The following is a 16,269-nucleotide window of genomic DNA, read 5'->3' as shown; positions in this document are numbered from 1 at the left end:
TTTCTATCAATTACAAAATGCTTGACAGGGCAGGGCCCAAGTCAGTCTTGCTCATAGCTACAAATATAGTATTTAGCAATGTGCCTGTATATAACAGATACTTAATCACTATTTCTTGCATGAATGTTGAATAAGCATAGATCTGCAACAGTATCAAGTTAATCTTATTGATCTTTAAGTACATACATCTTTAAGTGGCTAGGTTCAAGGTATTTAAAACCCATTTGGATCAATTCAGAAACGCTTTAATTCAGTAAGAATGACTCCTGTTGCTCTGTGTGTTTATCCCTTGTGGGAATGGAAACACTTTCAGAATGCTTCGTGACTTCTAAGGTTACACAGGCTTCTGGCAGAGCTCAGCCGGGTGCGGCTAAGACTTAGAAATTCTGAGGTGGAACTTCCTACCAATGCCAAAAAGCAGGAAAAATAAACACCTTCAAAATACTAAAAGGCGAATATTCTAAGATGAGCTAGAATGGTACGGACTACCCTTGAAAACATTTTCAAATGGTATAAAAGCACTAGTTTCAGCAAGGAGTTAGAGAAGTATTGTATGACCAGTGAGAGGAAAAGAAGTGTGTTGAAACCAGTATACAACTCTCCCATTTCCAGTTGCCTGTGAATAATTTAATCCATCAGTTGAAGCACTCCGGGCAACGTGGTGCTGTGTGCTGGACCTGGCTTCAGCGGGCTGTCCTCACTCACCTCAGGGATGCAGAAAGCTGCATTTGCAGCAAATGCCACACTGGGTGGCTATTCAGGAACCAGGCTCCAGAACCTGGCAGACATTTATGAATTGATCTCACTGATGACGACATTCTCCTTGCAGGATCCGACAGAAAAGGAATGTAAACACCATAATGAGGTATCTTAATGGAGAATGTGCTAAGATTTTTAACATCTTCTCCAATGGCCTCAGCAATATTCCCATGGCAAGGGCAGAAATTTCTACATTTGCACGATTATTGCATTCTGCTGGTGAGGAGACCTTTGTTCCTCATTATTTCAGATGACTAAACGCAAGAAAAATAATCTACTGAGGAAAAAAAAGATAACCACTCTGCCTATTTTTGCAAAACATATGCATAGTTTTAGCCTTTTGGGCTCACTGGACTTCTGCCACTGAGGTGCAGGTGCATGTTGATAAGAGGTTTAGACATGATCTTTCCACAAAGAGTAGAAGCTTCATAAAATTTTCTAAGAATTATTTTCCAGGATGGCACCTATTTAAAAGAGTTTAAGTGATTCTTCCTTTTGTCCATTCCTTCTTTTTTCCATTTGTCCAGAAGGACCCAGTTCTCCCTTATTGGACCTCAGCTAAGTAAGGAGTATATTTTTTATTTAAATATTTTCATATTTAAAGCAACTTAGTGACCGAAATATCTTAGCAGAAACACAGACTCCTACATATTGATGGAATGTTTTTGAACAAGTTGAACAGAACTTAATGGTTTCTGGTTAACATTCAGAGACTTATCTATTTTCTGAGAATTGTAATCTTCGTTTTAGCGACTTAGCTTATCTGCAACCCGCTAACAGGATTTCTCAATGGGGTCACCACTGACAGTTTGGACTAAATCATTCTTTGCTGTGGAAGGCTGTCCTGTGCAATGTAGGATGTTTCACAGCACCCTTGGCCTCTACCCACTAGATGCCAATAACTTCCCCCCCCCCACCGCCGTTGTGGCCATCAAAAAATGTCTCCAACATTGTCAATGTCCCTTGGGAGGGAAATTCATCATTGGTTGTGAACCACTGACCCACTCTTTATACCACATCCTGCAATCCAAGACACAAGGAAAATAACTCCTGATGGGAAGATAAATTCAAAATATGGAGAATATTCTCATGTGGTAGTTTCAATATATTGCATATTCTATATAATCTGTTGTGAGAATACAAACAGACGCTGTGTCCAATTTAGAAAAGGCTGAACATCTGCATATAGAAACATTGCGGTACAAGGTGATTAGGTTGCCAGGTCAATAACACCAAGAATGAGAAGCCTATTTGACCCACCGAGGAGCTGAAGAATAGCACTATCAAATATCACTCCCACCTTTACAATATTTCTCAAGAGAGAGAATTTGCTCAGAATTCTTGCATGAAATGCTAAGAACAAAGTTCCTCTTTTGGACAGAATGCAAGCCTTCCCCCAGGCCACCTTCTGACCTCCTCAGGTTCCTCATTCTTCCCGGGTCCTGGCCATCTAGATCAGGAATTCCTGCAACCCCAAGCAACTGGTGCAGGATTTGGAGTCTGAGGTATAGGGACAGAGAGGATGCTTCTTTTTAATAAAAGCTTTTAAATTCAAGCATAAAATACATACAGAAGAGTATACAGATTTTAAGTTTATAGTTCATTGAATGATCACAAGTTGTATGCAGTCATCCAGAACCAGCATCCAGCCAAGGAGTAGAAAATCAACAGCAACCCCAAAGCCCGCCTGTGCCCCTTCCCAATCACTCCTCCCTCCCTCTTCCTTGCTTCTAACACTATGTATTAGTTTGGCCTGGTCTTGAACTTTATAGGCCTTCAGATGATACAGGCTCTGAACCAGACTCACTTTACTGAGGAATTAGTCCCTATAGTGGATAGCTCGTTGGGTTTCTGAGATGAGGTGAGGAAGGAACTCTGCTCTTTCACTTTCAGGTAATCTCATGCCTGAAAGGCTGCTCATTCTTAGCGCTAATTTGTCAGATGCATGCCCGGAGACTTAGTAGCATTAAGCAAATAGCGTTTCTAAATTAAAACTTGCTTTTAATTAATGAGTCAGACCATAATTTACAAACAGTTATTTACTCAATAAAGTTAATTACAGCCCTGTATATGTGACCGAAGCTGTAATACTAATCAACTCCATCCTGACATTTTCCAAATAACCTGTGGTAAGAATGTAAATATGTTTGAAATGATTGCATTTGAGAAACAGCATGCACAGTGGTTAAAAGCAACAATGCTAGAGCTAGATTTGGGGTGAATCCTGGCTATGACACTTAGTAGCTCTGTGTTCTTAGTATAATGACTTAACATCTTTAAGTTTCAGTTTCCTCGTCTGTAAAATGGGGATAATAATTGTTACTGCATATGATTATGAAAAATAAATGAGATTATATATATATGAAATGCTTATTAGAACAAACACAATGTGTTTGCTATTATCATTACTACATAGAACCGTCTTAGCATTAGAACAGGATGAAGCCTGACACACACATCCAGCTTTAAGTACTTACCACACAGCTAAAATTGGGGATTGTTGCATATTTGTAAGAATAGGGATACAGCAACATCTGAGCATATGCATGAAAAGAGAGGTAAGCCCTGATGTGCTTCTTGTGTTTTCGGAGGAAGTTAGCTACAGCTTTCACTTCCGGCTCAGATTCTGGGAAAGGTCCACAGTACGTATCATCACAAGGGTGCATGGAAGCTCCTTCATCTGCAAATTAGAAAATGGGGTGAAGGGGTGGGCAGGCAAGAAGCAAGAAACACAAATTGGTGTTGTTAAACTGATTTTTCTTTTATTTCTGTAAACATATGGTATTATTAAGCAGTTCATCTAACTTCTCATTTAAAGAAATCAATACTGAAAAATCCAAGATAGTTCAGGCCTCCATGCATAATGGGAGGGCAGCCTGAATAGGAACTAGGTGCTGCTTGTTTAAGCTTGCATAAACCACTCTAAAGGGAGGGCTCTATCAGTTGGAGAACTAATTCTACATGATCCCCCCAAAGCAGGAAAGGCCTCCTGTTTATACACTCCATGACACTTGCACTTTCCCACCATAACACTCAACACACTTGTAATTAGTGTCAAAATTTACTCATTTAACATGCAACCAGTATTTACACTGATCTGGGTGCCTGGGATACACTGGAAGACAACACAGGAAGAAATCCTTGCTCTAACAGAGCCTACATTCAATCTGGATTCTTTGTTAGACTCTAATGCTCTGTGAAGTCAGGGACTGTGTCTTTCCTGCTGGGCACCTGACAACTAGAACAAGTATGGCAAGTGTTCAACAAATATTTGTTGAATAAATGAATGTCAGATCCAAAGGAAAGGCTAGACCTCTGTACAGGTGTCTGGTAAGATACAAATATTGATATATCAAGAACAGGGAGGCAAGACAGAAATAATTCCACCGAACATGCCATACCAATTTCTATTATATTTTTAGATCAGCTATATGCAAACTGGCTTTGTGAAACCTGAGGCCTCTCCAGTTTATCTTAGGGGTCAGTTCAGTTAAGAAGTCCTCAAAACTAAATAATTTTCAAATTAAAAATGTATACAGGTCTATGAAGGGGAGGAAGGAAAATAAGATTCACTATAACAATCACACAGTATTAAGTTCCAAGAAATTTTGTAAATAATGACATTTTTCATAGTGATTTGCCATTTTGAGTCCTTACAATCTTTCCCATGCCCCTGGAACACTGTAACTCTTTCCATAAACAAATGGAAAATGTTTGGTGAGTCTGTGACATAGTCTAATACTTCTGAAAATGAAAAGACAACTAAGATCAGGCTAATTCTTGAGGATGTTAAATCTTATTGATGCCATAGGAGAGTCTAGATGGGGAACTTACGGCAATTGTGGTTTTCCTCCTTTGAGTCTAATTCTGGAGATGCCTCAAAAGCAAGTGGGATATGGATAGAACTCAGAACTTAATATAAAAACTGTAGCTGATACTCCTGAAGGAATAGGAAAAATAAAGAGACATTTGAGGAACACTGATGTAAAGCACTGGAAAGGAGAGATCACAAATAGAGCAACTAATTCCAGAGGGAGCAGAAGTAATGAGCCAGAGAAACAAGAACTCACAATAATCTTAATAAATATTCTCAAGGACATATAGGAGGGCACTGGAAACATTAAACAGGGACAAGAAGTTATAAAAAAGAACCAATGAGATATAATGGAAATAAAAAACTTAATTCATGGGTTGAGTGAATACAGTTGATGAGTGAATTGATGAGATGGAGTGGGTTTTGAAATGTTCCCAGAAGGCATTAAGAAGGGACAAAGAATTGGAAAAATGAGAAAAAGAAATTAAAGGGTATGAAAAATAGAATAATTGTCAACATCTGATTAATAGGGGTTCTAAAAGAGAAAAAAATTAAGTTAAATATTTGAAGAACTGCTAACTGAAATTGCGTCACGCTTAAAGAAAGATTGAATGGGTACCAACACGAGAGATAAAAGAGAAAATAGCAACACTTTGACACAGTAAAGTGAAATTTAGGAACAGGAACCAATTCCAGAGAGAAAGAAGCAGGCCATCTATAAAGGAATGAGAATTAGATTCACATCTGACGTTTTAAATAGCAATACTAGAGTAACATTTTCAAAGTACTTTTGAAAAAAGGAAATGAGTCTAGACTTTTATACCTAGCTGAACTCTTATTGAAATGTGAGAGTGAAATAAAGATGTCATAGTTATTGTGGCATATTTTTATTGGTTATTTTTTCATTTTCAATTTTTTTTTCACTTAGAGGTTTTAAATTTCACATCATACAAAATTTAAAAGTTTTAAAAGGGTTTTATTTTTAATTCTCGTAAGTTTTGCCAGATTGTTTAATAAGTTTGTTACTGTTTACACTCCCACAAGCAATGTAGAAGAGTACCATTTCTCCTCAATACCTACCAACAATACCCTGAAAGTGTATCACCTTTTGATTTTTGCCAGTTTGATGGCAAAATTTAATTTGCCTTCCTACTACAAGTATGTTTGAGCATTGATTCGTAGGTTAACTTTGGATTGGACTCCTCTCTGAATTGCTTAATCATGTCCTTAGCTCATGTTATTCTCTCTTGGGCTGTTTATCTTTTTTCTTACCCATGTATAAAAGAGCTTTGTATAGATGTTTGTCATCTGCATTGCATTTCTCATATTTATAATTTTTCTATTCAATTGTTTATTATAACTTTTATCATTTTAGACATTTTAAATTTTATATAATTACTATGTCTTTTTCAATGCCTTTGGGTTTCCTCTCTTGGTGAAGAAAGTTTTCCCTATTCTAAAGGATTATAGGTTATTTATAGGTTTTCTTCTAAGAATGTTATAATTTTATTTTTTTCCATCTAAGTCTTTAATCCTTCTGGATTTATTTTTGTACATATGTAATGTAGTTATACCTTCAGTTTTTCTACAGTGATAGCCAATTCTATCAGCATCATTTATTAAATATTCTATCATTTTCCCACTGATTTAAAATATTGGTCATATATTAGAGTCAACTGCATTTGTAGATCTATTCCTGGATTCTCTGTTCTGCTGGTCTATTTGTCTATCTCCATACTGTCACCCTATCAATCTATAGCAGCATTAAGGTATGCTCGATATCAGACAAGTTCCCCTTACTAGTATTCTTTTTTCAGTTTTATTGGTTTTTAGGGTCTATTTACTTTTCCATATAAATTTTATGATCATTTTATCAATTCTCCAAAACAGAAAACAAATGAAAAACCCTGTTGAGATTCTAATTGGAATTGCATTAAACTTAATACTGATTTGGGGAGGATATTATTATACTGAGTCACCCAATCCAAGGACATGTTACACCATTCCATTTGCTCAGATGGCGTTTTATATTCTTCATTAATATTTTATCATTTTTTCTTTAGTATGTCTTCTTTATTGTTGTTGCTATTATTATTATTATTATTTTAAACATCTTTATTGGAGTATAATTGCTTTACTATGGTGTGTTAGTTTCTGCTGTATAACAAAGTGAATCAGCTATACATATACATATATCCCCATATCTCCTCCCTCTTGCATCTCCCTCACACCCTCCCTATCCCACCCCTCTAGGTGGTCACAAAGCACCGAGCTGATCTCTCTGTGCTATGTGGCTGCTTCCCACTAGCTATCTATTTTACATTTGGTAGTGTATATATGTCCATGCCACTCTCTCACTTCATCCCAGCTTACCTTTCCCACTCCCCGTGTCCTCAAGTCCATTCTCTACATCTGCGTCTTTATTCCTGTCCTGCCCCTAGGTTCTTCAGAACCATTATTTTTTTTTTAGATTCCATATATGTGTGTTAGCATACAGTATTTGTTTTTCTCTTTCTGACTTACTTCACTCTGTATGACAGACTGCAGGTCCATCCACCTCACTACAAATAACTCAATTTCGTTACTTTTTATGGCTGAGTAATATTCCATTGTATATATGTGCCACATCTTCTTTATCCATTCATCTGTCGATGGACACTTAGGTTGCTTCCATGTCCTGGCTATTGTAAATAGAGCTGCAATGAACATTGTGGTACATGACTCTTTTTGAATTATGGTTTTCTCAGGGTATGTGCCCAGTAGTGGGATTGCTGGGTCATATGGTAGTTCTATTTTTAGTTTTTTAAGGCCCCTCCATACTGTTCTCCATAGTGGCTGTATCAATTTACATTCCCACCAACAGTGCAAGAGGGTTCCCTTTTCTCCACACCCTCTCCAGCATTAATTGTTTGTAGATTTTTTGATGATGGCCATTCTGACTGGTGTGAGGTGATACCTCATTGTAGTTTTGATTTGCATTTCTCTAATGATTAGTGATGTTGAGCATCCTTTCATGTGTTTGTTGGCAATCTGTATATCTTCTTTGGAGAAATGTCTATTTAGGTTTTCTGTCCATTTTTGGATTGGGTTGTTTGTTTTTTTGATACTGAGCTGCATGGGCTGCTTGTATATTTTGGAGATTAATCCTTTGTCAGTTGTTTCATTTGCAAATATTTTCTCCCATTCTGAGAGTTGTCTTTTCATCTTGTTTATGGTTTCCTTTGCTGTGCAAAAGCTTTTAAGTTTCACTAGGTTCCATGTGTTTATTTTTGTTTTTATTTCCATTTCTCTAGGAGGTGTGTCAAAAAGGAACTTGCTGTGATTTATGTCAAAGAGTGTTCTGCCTATGTTTTCTGCTAAGAGTTTTTTAATATCTGGCCTTACATTTAGGCCTTTAATCCATTTTGAGTTTATTTTTGTGTATGGTGTTAGGGAGTGTTCTAATTTCATTCTTTTACATGTAGCTGTCCAGTTTTCCCAGCACCCCTTATTGAAGAGGCTGTCTTTTCTCCATTGTATATTCTTGCCTCTTTTATCAAAAATAAGGTGACCACATGTATGTGGTTTTATCTCTGGGCTTTCTGTCCTGTTCCATTGATCTATATTTCTGTTTTTGTGCCAGTACCAAACTGTCTTGATTACTGTAGCTTTGTTGTATAGTCTGAAATCTGGAAGCCTGATTCCTCCAGCTCCATTTTTCTTTCTCAAGATTGCTTTGGCTATTCGGGGTCTTTTGTGTTTCCATACAAATTGTGAAAGTTTTTGTTCTAGTTCTGTGAAAGATGCCATTGGTAGTTTGATAGGGATTGCATTGAATCTGTAGATTGCTTTGGGTGGTATAGTCATTTTCACAGTGTTGATTCTTCCAATCTAAGAACATGGTATATCTCTCCATTTGTTTGTATCATCTTTAATTTTTTTCACCAGTGTCTTATAGTTTTCTGCATACAGGTCTTTTGTCTCCTTAGGTAGGTTTATTCCTAGGTATTTTATTCTTTTTGTTGCAGTGGTAAATGGGAGTGTTTCCTTAATTTCTCTTTCAGATTTTTCATCATTACTGTATAGGAATGCAAGAGATTTCTGTGCATTAATTTTGTATCCTGCTACTTTACCAAATTCATTGATTAGCTCTAGTAGTTTTCTGGTAGCTTCTTTAGGATTCTCTATGTATAGTATCATGTCATCTGCAAACAGTTACAGCTTTACTTCTTTTCCGATTTGTATTCCTTTTATTTCTTTTTCTTCTCTGATTGCTGTGGCTAAAACTTCCAAAACTATGTTGAATAATACAGGTGCGAATGGACAACCTTGTCTTGTTCCTGATCTTAGTGGAAATGGTTTCAGTTTTTCACCATTGAGAATGATGTTGGCTGTGGGTTTCTCATATATGGCCTTTATTATGTTGAGGTAAGTTCCCTCTATGCCTACTTTCTGGAGGGTTTTTATCGTAAATGGGTGTTGAATTTTGCCAAAAGCTTTTTCGGCATCTATTGAGATGATCATATGGTTTTTCTCCTTCAGTTTGTTAATATGGTTTATCACATTGATTGATTTGCGTATGTTGAAGAATCCTTGCATTCCTGGGATAAACCCCACTTGATCATGGTGTATGATCCTTTTAATGTGCTGTTGGATTCTGTTTGCTAGTATTTTGTTGAGGATTTTTGCATCTATTTTCATCAGTGATATTGGCCTGTAGTTTTCCTTTTTGTGACATCTTTGTCTGGTTTTGGTATCAGGGTGATGGTGGCCTCATAAAATGAGTTTGGGAGTGTTCCTTCCTCTGCTATATTTTGGAAGAGCTTGAGAAGGGTAGGTGTTAGCTCTCTGCAAATGTTTCATAGAATTCGCGTGTGAAGCCATCTGGTCCTGGGCTTTTGTTTGTTGGAAGATTTTTAATCACAGTCTCAATTTCAGTGCTTGTGATTGGTCTATTTATATATTCTCTTTCTTCCTGGTTCAGTCTCGGAGGGTTGTGCATTTCTAAGAATTTGTCCATTTCTTCCAGTTGTCTATTTTATTGGCATATAGTTGCTTGTAGTAATCTCTCATGATCCTTTGTATTTCTGCAGTGTCAGTTGTTACTTCTCCTTTTTCATTTCTAATTCTATTGATTTGAATCTTCTCCCTTTTTTTTTTTTCCTGATGAGCCTGGCTAATGGTTTATCAATTTTGTTTATCTTCTCAAAGAACTAGCTTTTAGTTTTATTGATCTTTGCCGTCTTTTTCTTCATTTCTTTTTCATTTATTTCTGATCTGATCTTTATGATTTCTTTCCTTTTGCTAACTTTGGGGATTTTTTGTTCTTCTTTCTCTAATTGCTTTAGGTGTAAGGTTAGGTTGTTTATTTGAAATGTTTCTTGTTTCTTGAGGTAGGATTGTATTGCTATAAACGTCCCTCTTAGAACTGCTTTTGCTGCATCCCATAGGTTTTGAGTCATCGTGTTTTCATTGTCATTTGTTTCTAGGCATTTTTTGATTTCCTCTTTGATTTCTTCAGTGATCTCTTGGTTATTTAGTAGTGTATTGTTTAGCCTCCATGGGTTTGTATTTTTTACAGACTTTTTTTTCCTGTAATTGATATCTAGTCTGATAGTGTTGTGGTCAGAAAAGATACTTGATATGATTTCAGTTTTCTTAAATTTACCAAGGGTTGATTTGTGACCCAAGATATTTGTGACCCAAGAGAAGAAAGTGTATTCTGTTGTTTTTGGATGGAATGTCCTATAAATATCAATTAAGTCCATCTTGTTTAATGTATCATTTATAGCTTGTGTTTCCTTATTTATTTTCATTTTGGATGATCTGTCCATTGGTGAAAGTGGGGTGTTAAAGTCCTCTACTATGATTTTGTTACTGTCGATTTCCCCTTTTATGGCTGTAGCATTTGCCTTATGTACTGAGGTGCTCCTATGTTGGGTGCATAAATATTTACAATTGTTATATCTTCATCTTGGATTGATCCCTTGATCATTATGTAGTGTCCTTCTTTGTCTCTTGTAATAGTCTTTATTTTAAGATCTATTTTGTCTGATATGAGAATGTCTACTCCAGCTTTCTTTTGTTTTCCATTTGCATGGAATATCTTTTTTTAAAAATTTTAATTAATTAATTAATTAATGGCTGCATTGGGTCTTTGTTGCTGAGTGCGGGCTTTCTCTAGTTGCAGTGAGCGGGGGCTACTCTTCGTTGTGGTGCATGGGCTTCTCATTGCAGTGGCTTCTCTTGTTGCGGAGCATGGGCTCTAGGCACATGGGCTTCAGTAGTTGTGGCATGCAGGCTCAGTAGTTGTGACTCGTGGGCTCTAGAGCACAGGCTCAGTAGCTGTGGCACATGGGCTTAGTTGTGCAATGGCATATGGGATCTTCCCAGACCAGGGCTTGAACCCATGTCCCCTGCATTGGCAGGCGGATTCTTAACCACTGTGCCACCAGGGAAGCCATGCATGGAATAACTTTTTCCATCCCCTCACTTTCAGTCTGTATGTGTCCCTGGGTCTGAAGTGGGTCTCTTGTAGGCAGCGTGTATACGGGTCTTGTTTTTGTATCCATTCAGCCAGTCTATGTCTTCTGGTTGGAGCACTTAATCCATTTACATTTAAGGTAATTATTGATATGTATGTTCCTATTACCATTTTCTTAATTGTTTTGGATTTGTTGTTGTAGGTCTTTTCCTTCTCTTGTGTTTCCTGCCTAGAGAAATTCCTTTAGCATTTGTTGCAAAGCTGGTTTGGTGGTACTGAATTCTCTTAGCTTTTGCTGGTCTGTAAAGGTTTTAATTTCTCCATTGAATCTGAATGAGATCCTTGCTGGGTAGAGAAATCTTGGTTGTAGGTTTTTCCCTTTCATCACTTTAAATATGTCCTGCCTCTGCATTCTGGCTTGCAGAGTTTCTGCTGAAAGATCAGCTGTTAACCTTATGGGGATGCCCTTGTATGTTATTTGTTGTTTTTCCCTTTCTGCTTTTAATATTGTTTTCTTTGTATTTAATTTTTGATAGTTTGATTAATATTTGTCTTGGTGTGTTTCTCTTTGGACTTATCCTGTGTGGGACTCTCTGTGCTTCTTGGACTTGATTATTTCATTTCCCATATTAGGGAAGTTTTCAACTATAATCTCCTCAAATTTTGTCAGTCCCTTTCTTTTTCTCTTCTTCTTCTGGGACCCCTATAATTCGAATGCTGGTGTGTTTAATGTTGTCCCAGAGGTGTCTTAGGCTGTCTTCATTTCTTTTCATTCTTTTTTCTTGATTCTGTTACGCAGCAGTGAATTCCACCGTTTTGTCTTCCAGGTCACTTACCCGTTGTTCTGCCTCAGTTATTCTGCTATTGATTCCTTCTAGAGAATTTTTAATTTCATTTGTTGTGTTGTTCATCATTGTTTGTTTGCTCTTTAGTTCTTCTAGGTCCTTGTTAAACGTTTCTTGTATTTTCTCCATTCTATTTCCAAGATTTTGGATCATCTTTACTATCATTACTCTGAATTCTTTTTCAGGTAGACTGCCTATTTCCTCTTCATTTGTTTGGTCTGATGGGTTTTTACCTTGCTCCTTCATCTGCTGTGTGTTTCTCTGTCTTCTCATTTTGCTTAACTTACTGTTTGGGGTCTCCTTTTCACAGGCTGCAGGTTCGTAGTTCCCATTGTTTTTGATGTCTGTCCCCAGTGGGTAAGATTGGTTCAGTGGGTTGTGTAGGCTTCCTGGTGGAGGGGACTGGTGCCTGTGTTCTGGTGGATGAGGCTGGATCTTGTCTTTCTGGTGGGCAGGACTGCATCTGGTGGTGTGTTTTGGGGGTGTCTGTGACCTTATTATGATTTTAGGCAGCCTCTCTGCTGATTGGTGGGGCTGTGTTCCTGTCTTGCTAGGTGTTTGGCATAGGGTGTCCAGCACTGTAGCTTGCTGGTCATTGAGTGGAACTAGGTCTTAGCATTGAGATGGAGATCTCTGGGAGAGCTTTGCTGTTTGATATTACATGGAGCTGGGAGGTCTCTGGTGGACCAATATCCTGAACTCAGCTCTCCCACCTCAGAGGCACAGGCATGACACTGGCCAGAGCAACAAGACCCTGTCAGCCACATGGCTCAGAAGAAAAGGGAGAGAAAAAGAAGGATAGAAAGAGAAAATAAAATAAAATAAAGTTATTAAAATAAAAAAATAAATTATTAAAAATAAAACAATTAAAAGTAATAAAAAAAATGTACAGACAGAACCCTAGGACAAATGGTAAAAGCAAAGCTATACAGATAAAATCACACAATGACGCATACACATACACACTCATAAAAAGAGAAAAAGGAAAAAAAAAATATATCTTTTGGGAAGTCTGAGGTCTTCTGCCAGCATTCAGTAGGTGTTCTGTAGTTGTTCCTCATGTAGATGTATTTCTGATGTATTTGTGAGGAGGAAGGTGATCTCCACATCTTACTCCTCTGCCATCTTGAAGGTCCCCCCTGTTGTTGCTATTATTATCATGAATTGGTAACTATTTTTTTTTGTAAGCAATTTTTATTTAAAAATATTTTTAAATTTTTTTATACAATTTTTAAAGGTTACTTTCCATTTACAGTTATTACTAAATATTGCTATATTCCCTATTGTACAGTACATCCCTGAACCTATCTTACACCCAACAGTTTGTACCTCCCACTCCCCCACCTCTTTATTGCCCCTCACCCCTTCTCCACTGGTAACCAGTAGTTTGTTCTCTATATCTGTGAGTCTGCTTCTTTTTTGTTATATTCACTAGTTTTCTGTACTTTTTAGATTCCACATATAAGTGATAGTCATACAGTATTTGTACTTCTCTGACTTATTTCACTTATCACAGTGCCCTCTAAGTCCATCCATGTTGCTGAAAATGGCAGAATTTCATTATTTTTATGGCTGAGTAATATTCCGATGTATACTTATACCACATCTTCTTCATCTGTTCATCTGCTGATGGACACAGGTTGCTTCCATATCTTGGCAGTTGTAAATAATGCTGCTATGAACATTGGGTGCAGGTCTCTTCAAATAAGTGTTTTTGTTTGTTTTTCGGATATATACCCAGGAGTGGAATTTTTGGGTCATATGGTAGTTCTGTTTTTAGTTTTTTCAGAAACCTCCATAGGTTTTCCACAGTGGCTGGAATTGGTAACTATTTTTCACATGGTCCTCTCAGGGTGTAATGGTAGAAGTCATTTCATGATACCATGAGAGCTCCTCCCATCCTCCCCCTTCTTGTCTTCCACCTCCAACTCCATCAGATTTAACTGGGAATTAGTTGCCCAAACTATCTCTTTAAACTTCATTTTGGAAGCTTATGTGCTATCAGAATAAAAATGTGACCCACTGAGAAAATTTTATATAATATATGATATGTATGTTATTTACATATATAAATAGTTTTCTGATAACTTTATTCTTAAAGATAATATCATATTTGGGATAACGAGTGACAGCTCAGTTGACATTTCCTTAGAAAATCAGACCCTCTTGTAACTAACATTCTAAGTTGCTAAAGATAAATTACTTGTTTTGTTCAAACTGTCAAGAAAGAAGGCATATAATTCTTTAGTATTCTCATTTTCCATTTTTTCTGTAGATTGTAACTATTTCTAAGCCACTCCTGATTTTGTAGAGGCTAGAGACCTACTTGTTTTTCAGCTAACAGTGGGTAAGGATTGCTGTCTTTTATCCTTTATAAGGGAAGAAAAACAAAACTTAATGGTTTTCTTTTTCAAGACTGAGTAGCAGGAGGGATAAATATTTGGTACTGAAAACAGAGCCAGTGCTATTGTTCCTTTTTGGAGTGGGGAGCAATTGGGGCTATAGATGGAGATGTGGGTGGTGAGTGCCTTGTATCCCTGGCTACATAGCCACAGTGAGACACTACTCTTGACCTGAGGCACTTGCCTTGCCCACATCATCCTCACTAGATCTTCTCTGGGTAGAGCTGAGGTTTTTATAACATCCCTTACTCACATAGGTGGTACAGATCTAATATAGGATGGGAAGAGCAGCAGGGTTTAGAATACAGAATCATTCTACAGATGACTATGTCTGGCTGTAAATCCGGTAGCACTTATGCTGTACTACAGTTATTTATTTATATAGACTCGCCTCTCCTTTAGAGGGTGAACTCCTCTAGGACAGAGGTCATGCCTTATTATTCCCAGTACTTAGAAAAATGCACACCCTTGCTATGCTTTAAATGTTGTTGAATGAATAAGTGGAGCTGACCCTGCTCAGGGGAGATGCTTGCACATTGGACTATTTCATTGAATTTAGGTCTTTGAGTAGACAACTAAACTCCAGTTCATGTCCATGGAAGGCTGAGGACTTACAAGGGCAACAATAACAGCAACAAAATATCTTCAAAAAGCCTGTTGGTCCATGAGAACATTCTATTACCTAAGCATTTCTTGAATAATTTCAAATCTGAAACTCTGAGCTTTTCCTAAGTTATACTTTAATAAATGTTTAACAGTTTCAGAAAGGAAATGGTGTACTTAAAACATTTTTATATATGGTGATGAGCCCCAAATTGTTTATGCACATGGGTACAAATCCTCCCTTGCCCCTAACAGAGTACACAGTGATAGCTTTATGAGTAAGATTTTAACAAGTCATAGCAGTAAAGGGCCATTAAATTTCCTCTTAGGCTGTATAAAAACTGTAACTGTGTGCTGGTGAGGTTTCTTTCAGAGAAAGAAGCGAGAGATACTTGCAGCTGGAGAGGACTGTTTATAACAGGAAGGTTTTGAGGAACGTGCAAGGAGAGCAGAGGTGTATGGAGAATGCACAGAGCCAGAAAAGCTGTAGATTGGCCAGCAAAGCAGGAAAAAGGGCCACGGTTTCCAAGGTTCCAGGAGGACCAGGTGTCCGATCTTACCTGTTTTCTCACAGAGCTTGAAATAGTCTCCTCCCTTGGCTTCTGACACACTGACCCCTTATGTTTTAGTTCCAACAACTTTTTTCTTTCCTTATTAGTCCTCTTTATGGGTTTCTCTACCTCTGTCAGTCCCTTAAAAGAAGAAGTACCCAGTTGTTCTGCCCTTAGTCCATTTTCTTCAGTGATCTCTCTCTTCAATGAATATGGCTTCTTCAACTACTACTTATGTGTTGATACTTTCATTCATTCAACAAGTATTTACCATGCCCACAAACTGGGATAGGTCAATGAAGAAAACAAAGTTTTCTGCCTTGTAGAGCTTACATTCTAATGGTGGTGGTGATGTTGGTGGGGAGATGACAAGCAACACATCTCCGTCCCTGAATAGGTAATTGCACTGTGCAGTAGAAAAGTGCTGCGGAAAAGAGAAAAAGGCAGAGGATATAGTAAAGATCAGGAATTCTGGGGAGGTGAGTTGCACTTATAGAGATAGTGGTGAGGGTTATTCTCAGAGGCTGACTTTTGAGCAGACTTGAAGAACACAGGGAGTCAGCCGAAGCATCTGGGGAAGAGTGTTTTGGGCAGAGGGAGCAGCAAAGGCAGAGGCTGCATGGCTGGCCTGGGGTGTGCCTGGCCAGTGTGGATGGAGCCAAGTGTTGAGGGGGAGGGTAGAAATTGATGAGGTCAGATAGTCAATGGGGGCCCAGATCGTGTGAAGTTTTATCGGCTATTTTATGTCCTGTATGGGTGAGTAAAGTGGGGAGCTACTGCAGCATTTGGAGCTGAGAGTTGACATCATCTGACATATTTCAGAGGTTCATTC

General features: G+C 37.8%; 1 protein-coding gene across 1 annotated transcript in view; it reads right to left on the bottom strand.

Moving 5' to 3' along the window:
* CPA6 (carboxypeptidase A6) overlaps positions 1-16,269 on the bottom strand; it is a 268,189-nt gene that overhangs the window by 4,440 nt on the left and 247,480 nt on the right. Inside the window, exon 9 of the mRNA XM_059901699.1 lies at positions 3,237-3,439. Coding sequence (XP_059757682.1) covers positions 3,237-3,439 — 203 coding nt within the window. The remainder of the gene's footprint in view (positions 1-3,236; positions 3,440-16,269) is intronic.

Source organism: Balaenoptera ricei, chromosome 17 (genome assembly GCF_028023285.1).
Source record: "Balaenoptera ricei isolate mBalRic1 chromosome 17, mBalRic1.hap2, whole genome shotgun sequence".
Lineage (NCBI taxonomy): Eukaryota > Metazoa > Chordata > Mammalia > Artiodactyla > Balaenopteridae > Balaenoptera > Balaenoptera ricei.
This window is presented reverse-complemented; position numbering and strand designations above follow the sequence as displayed.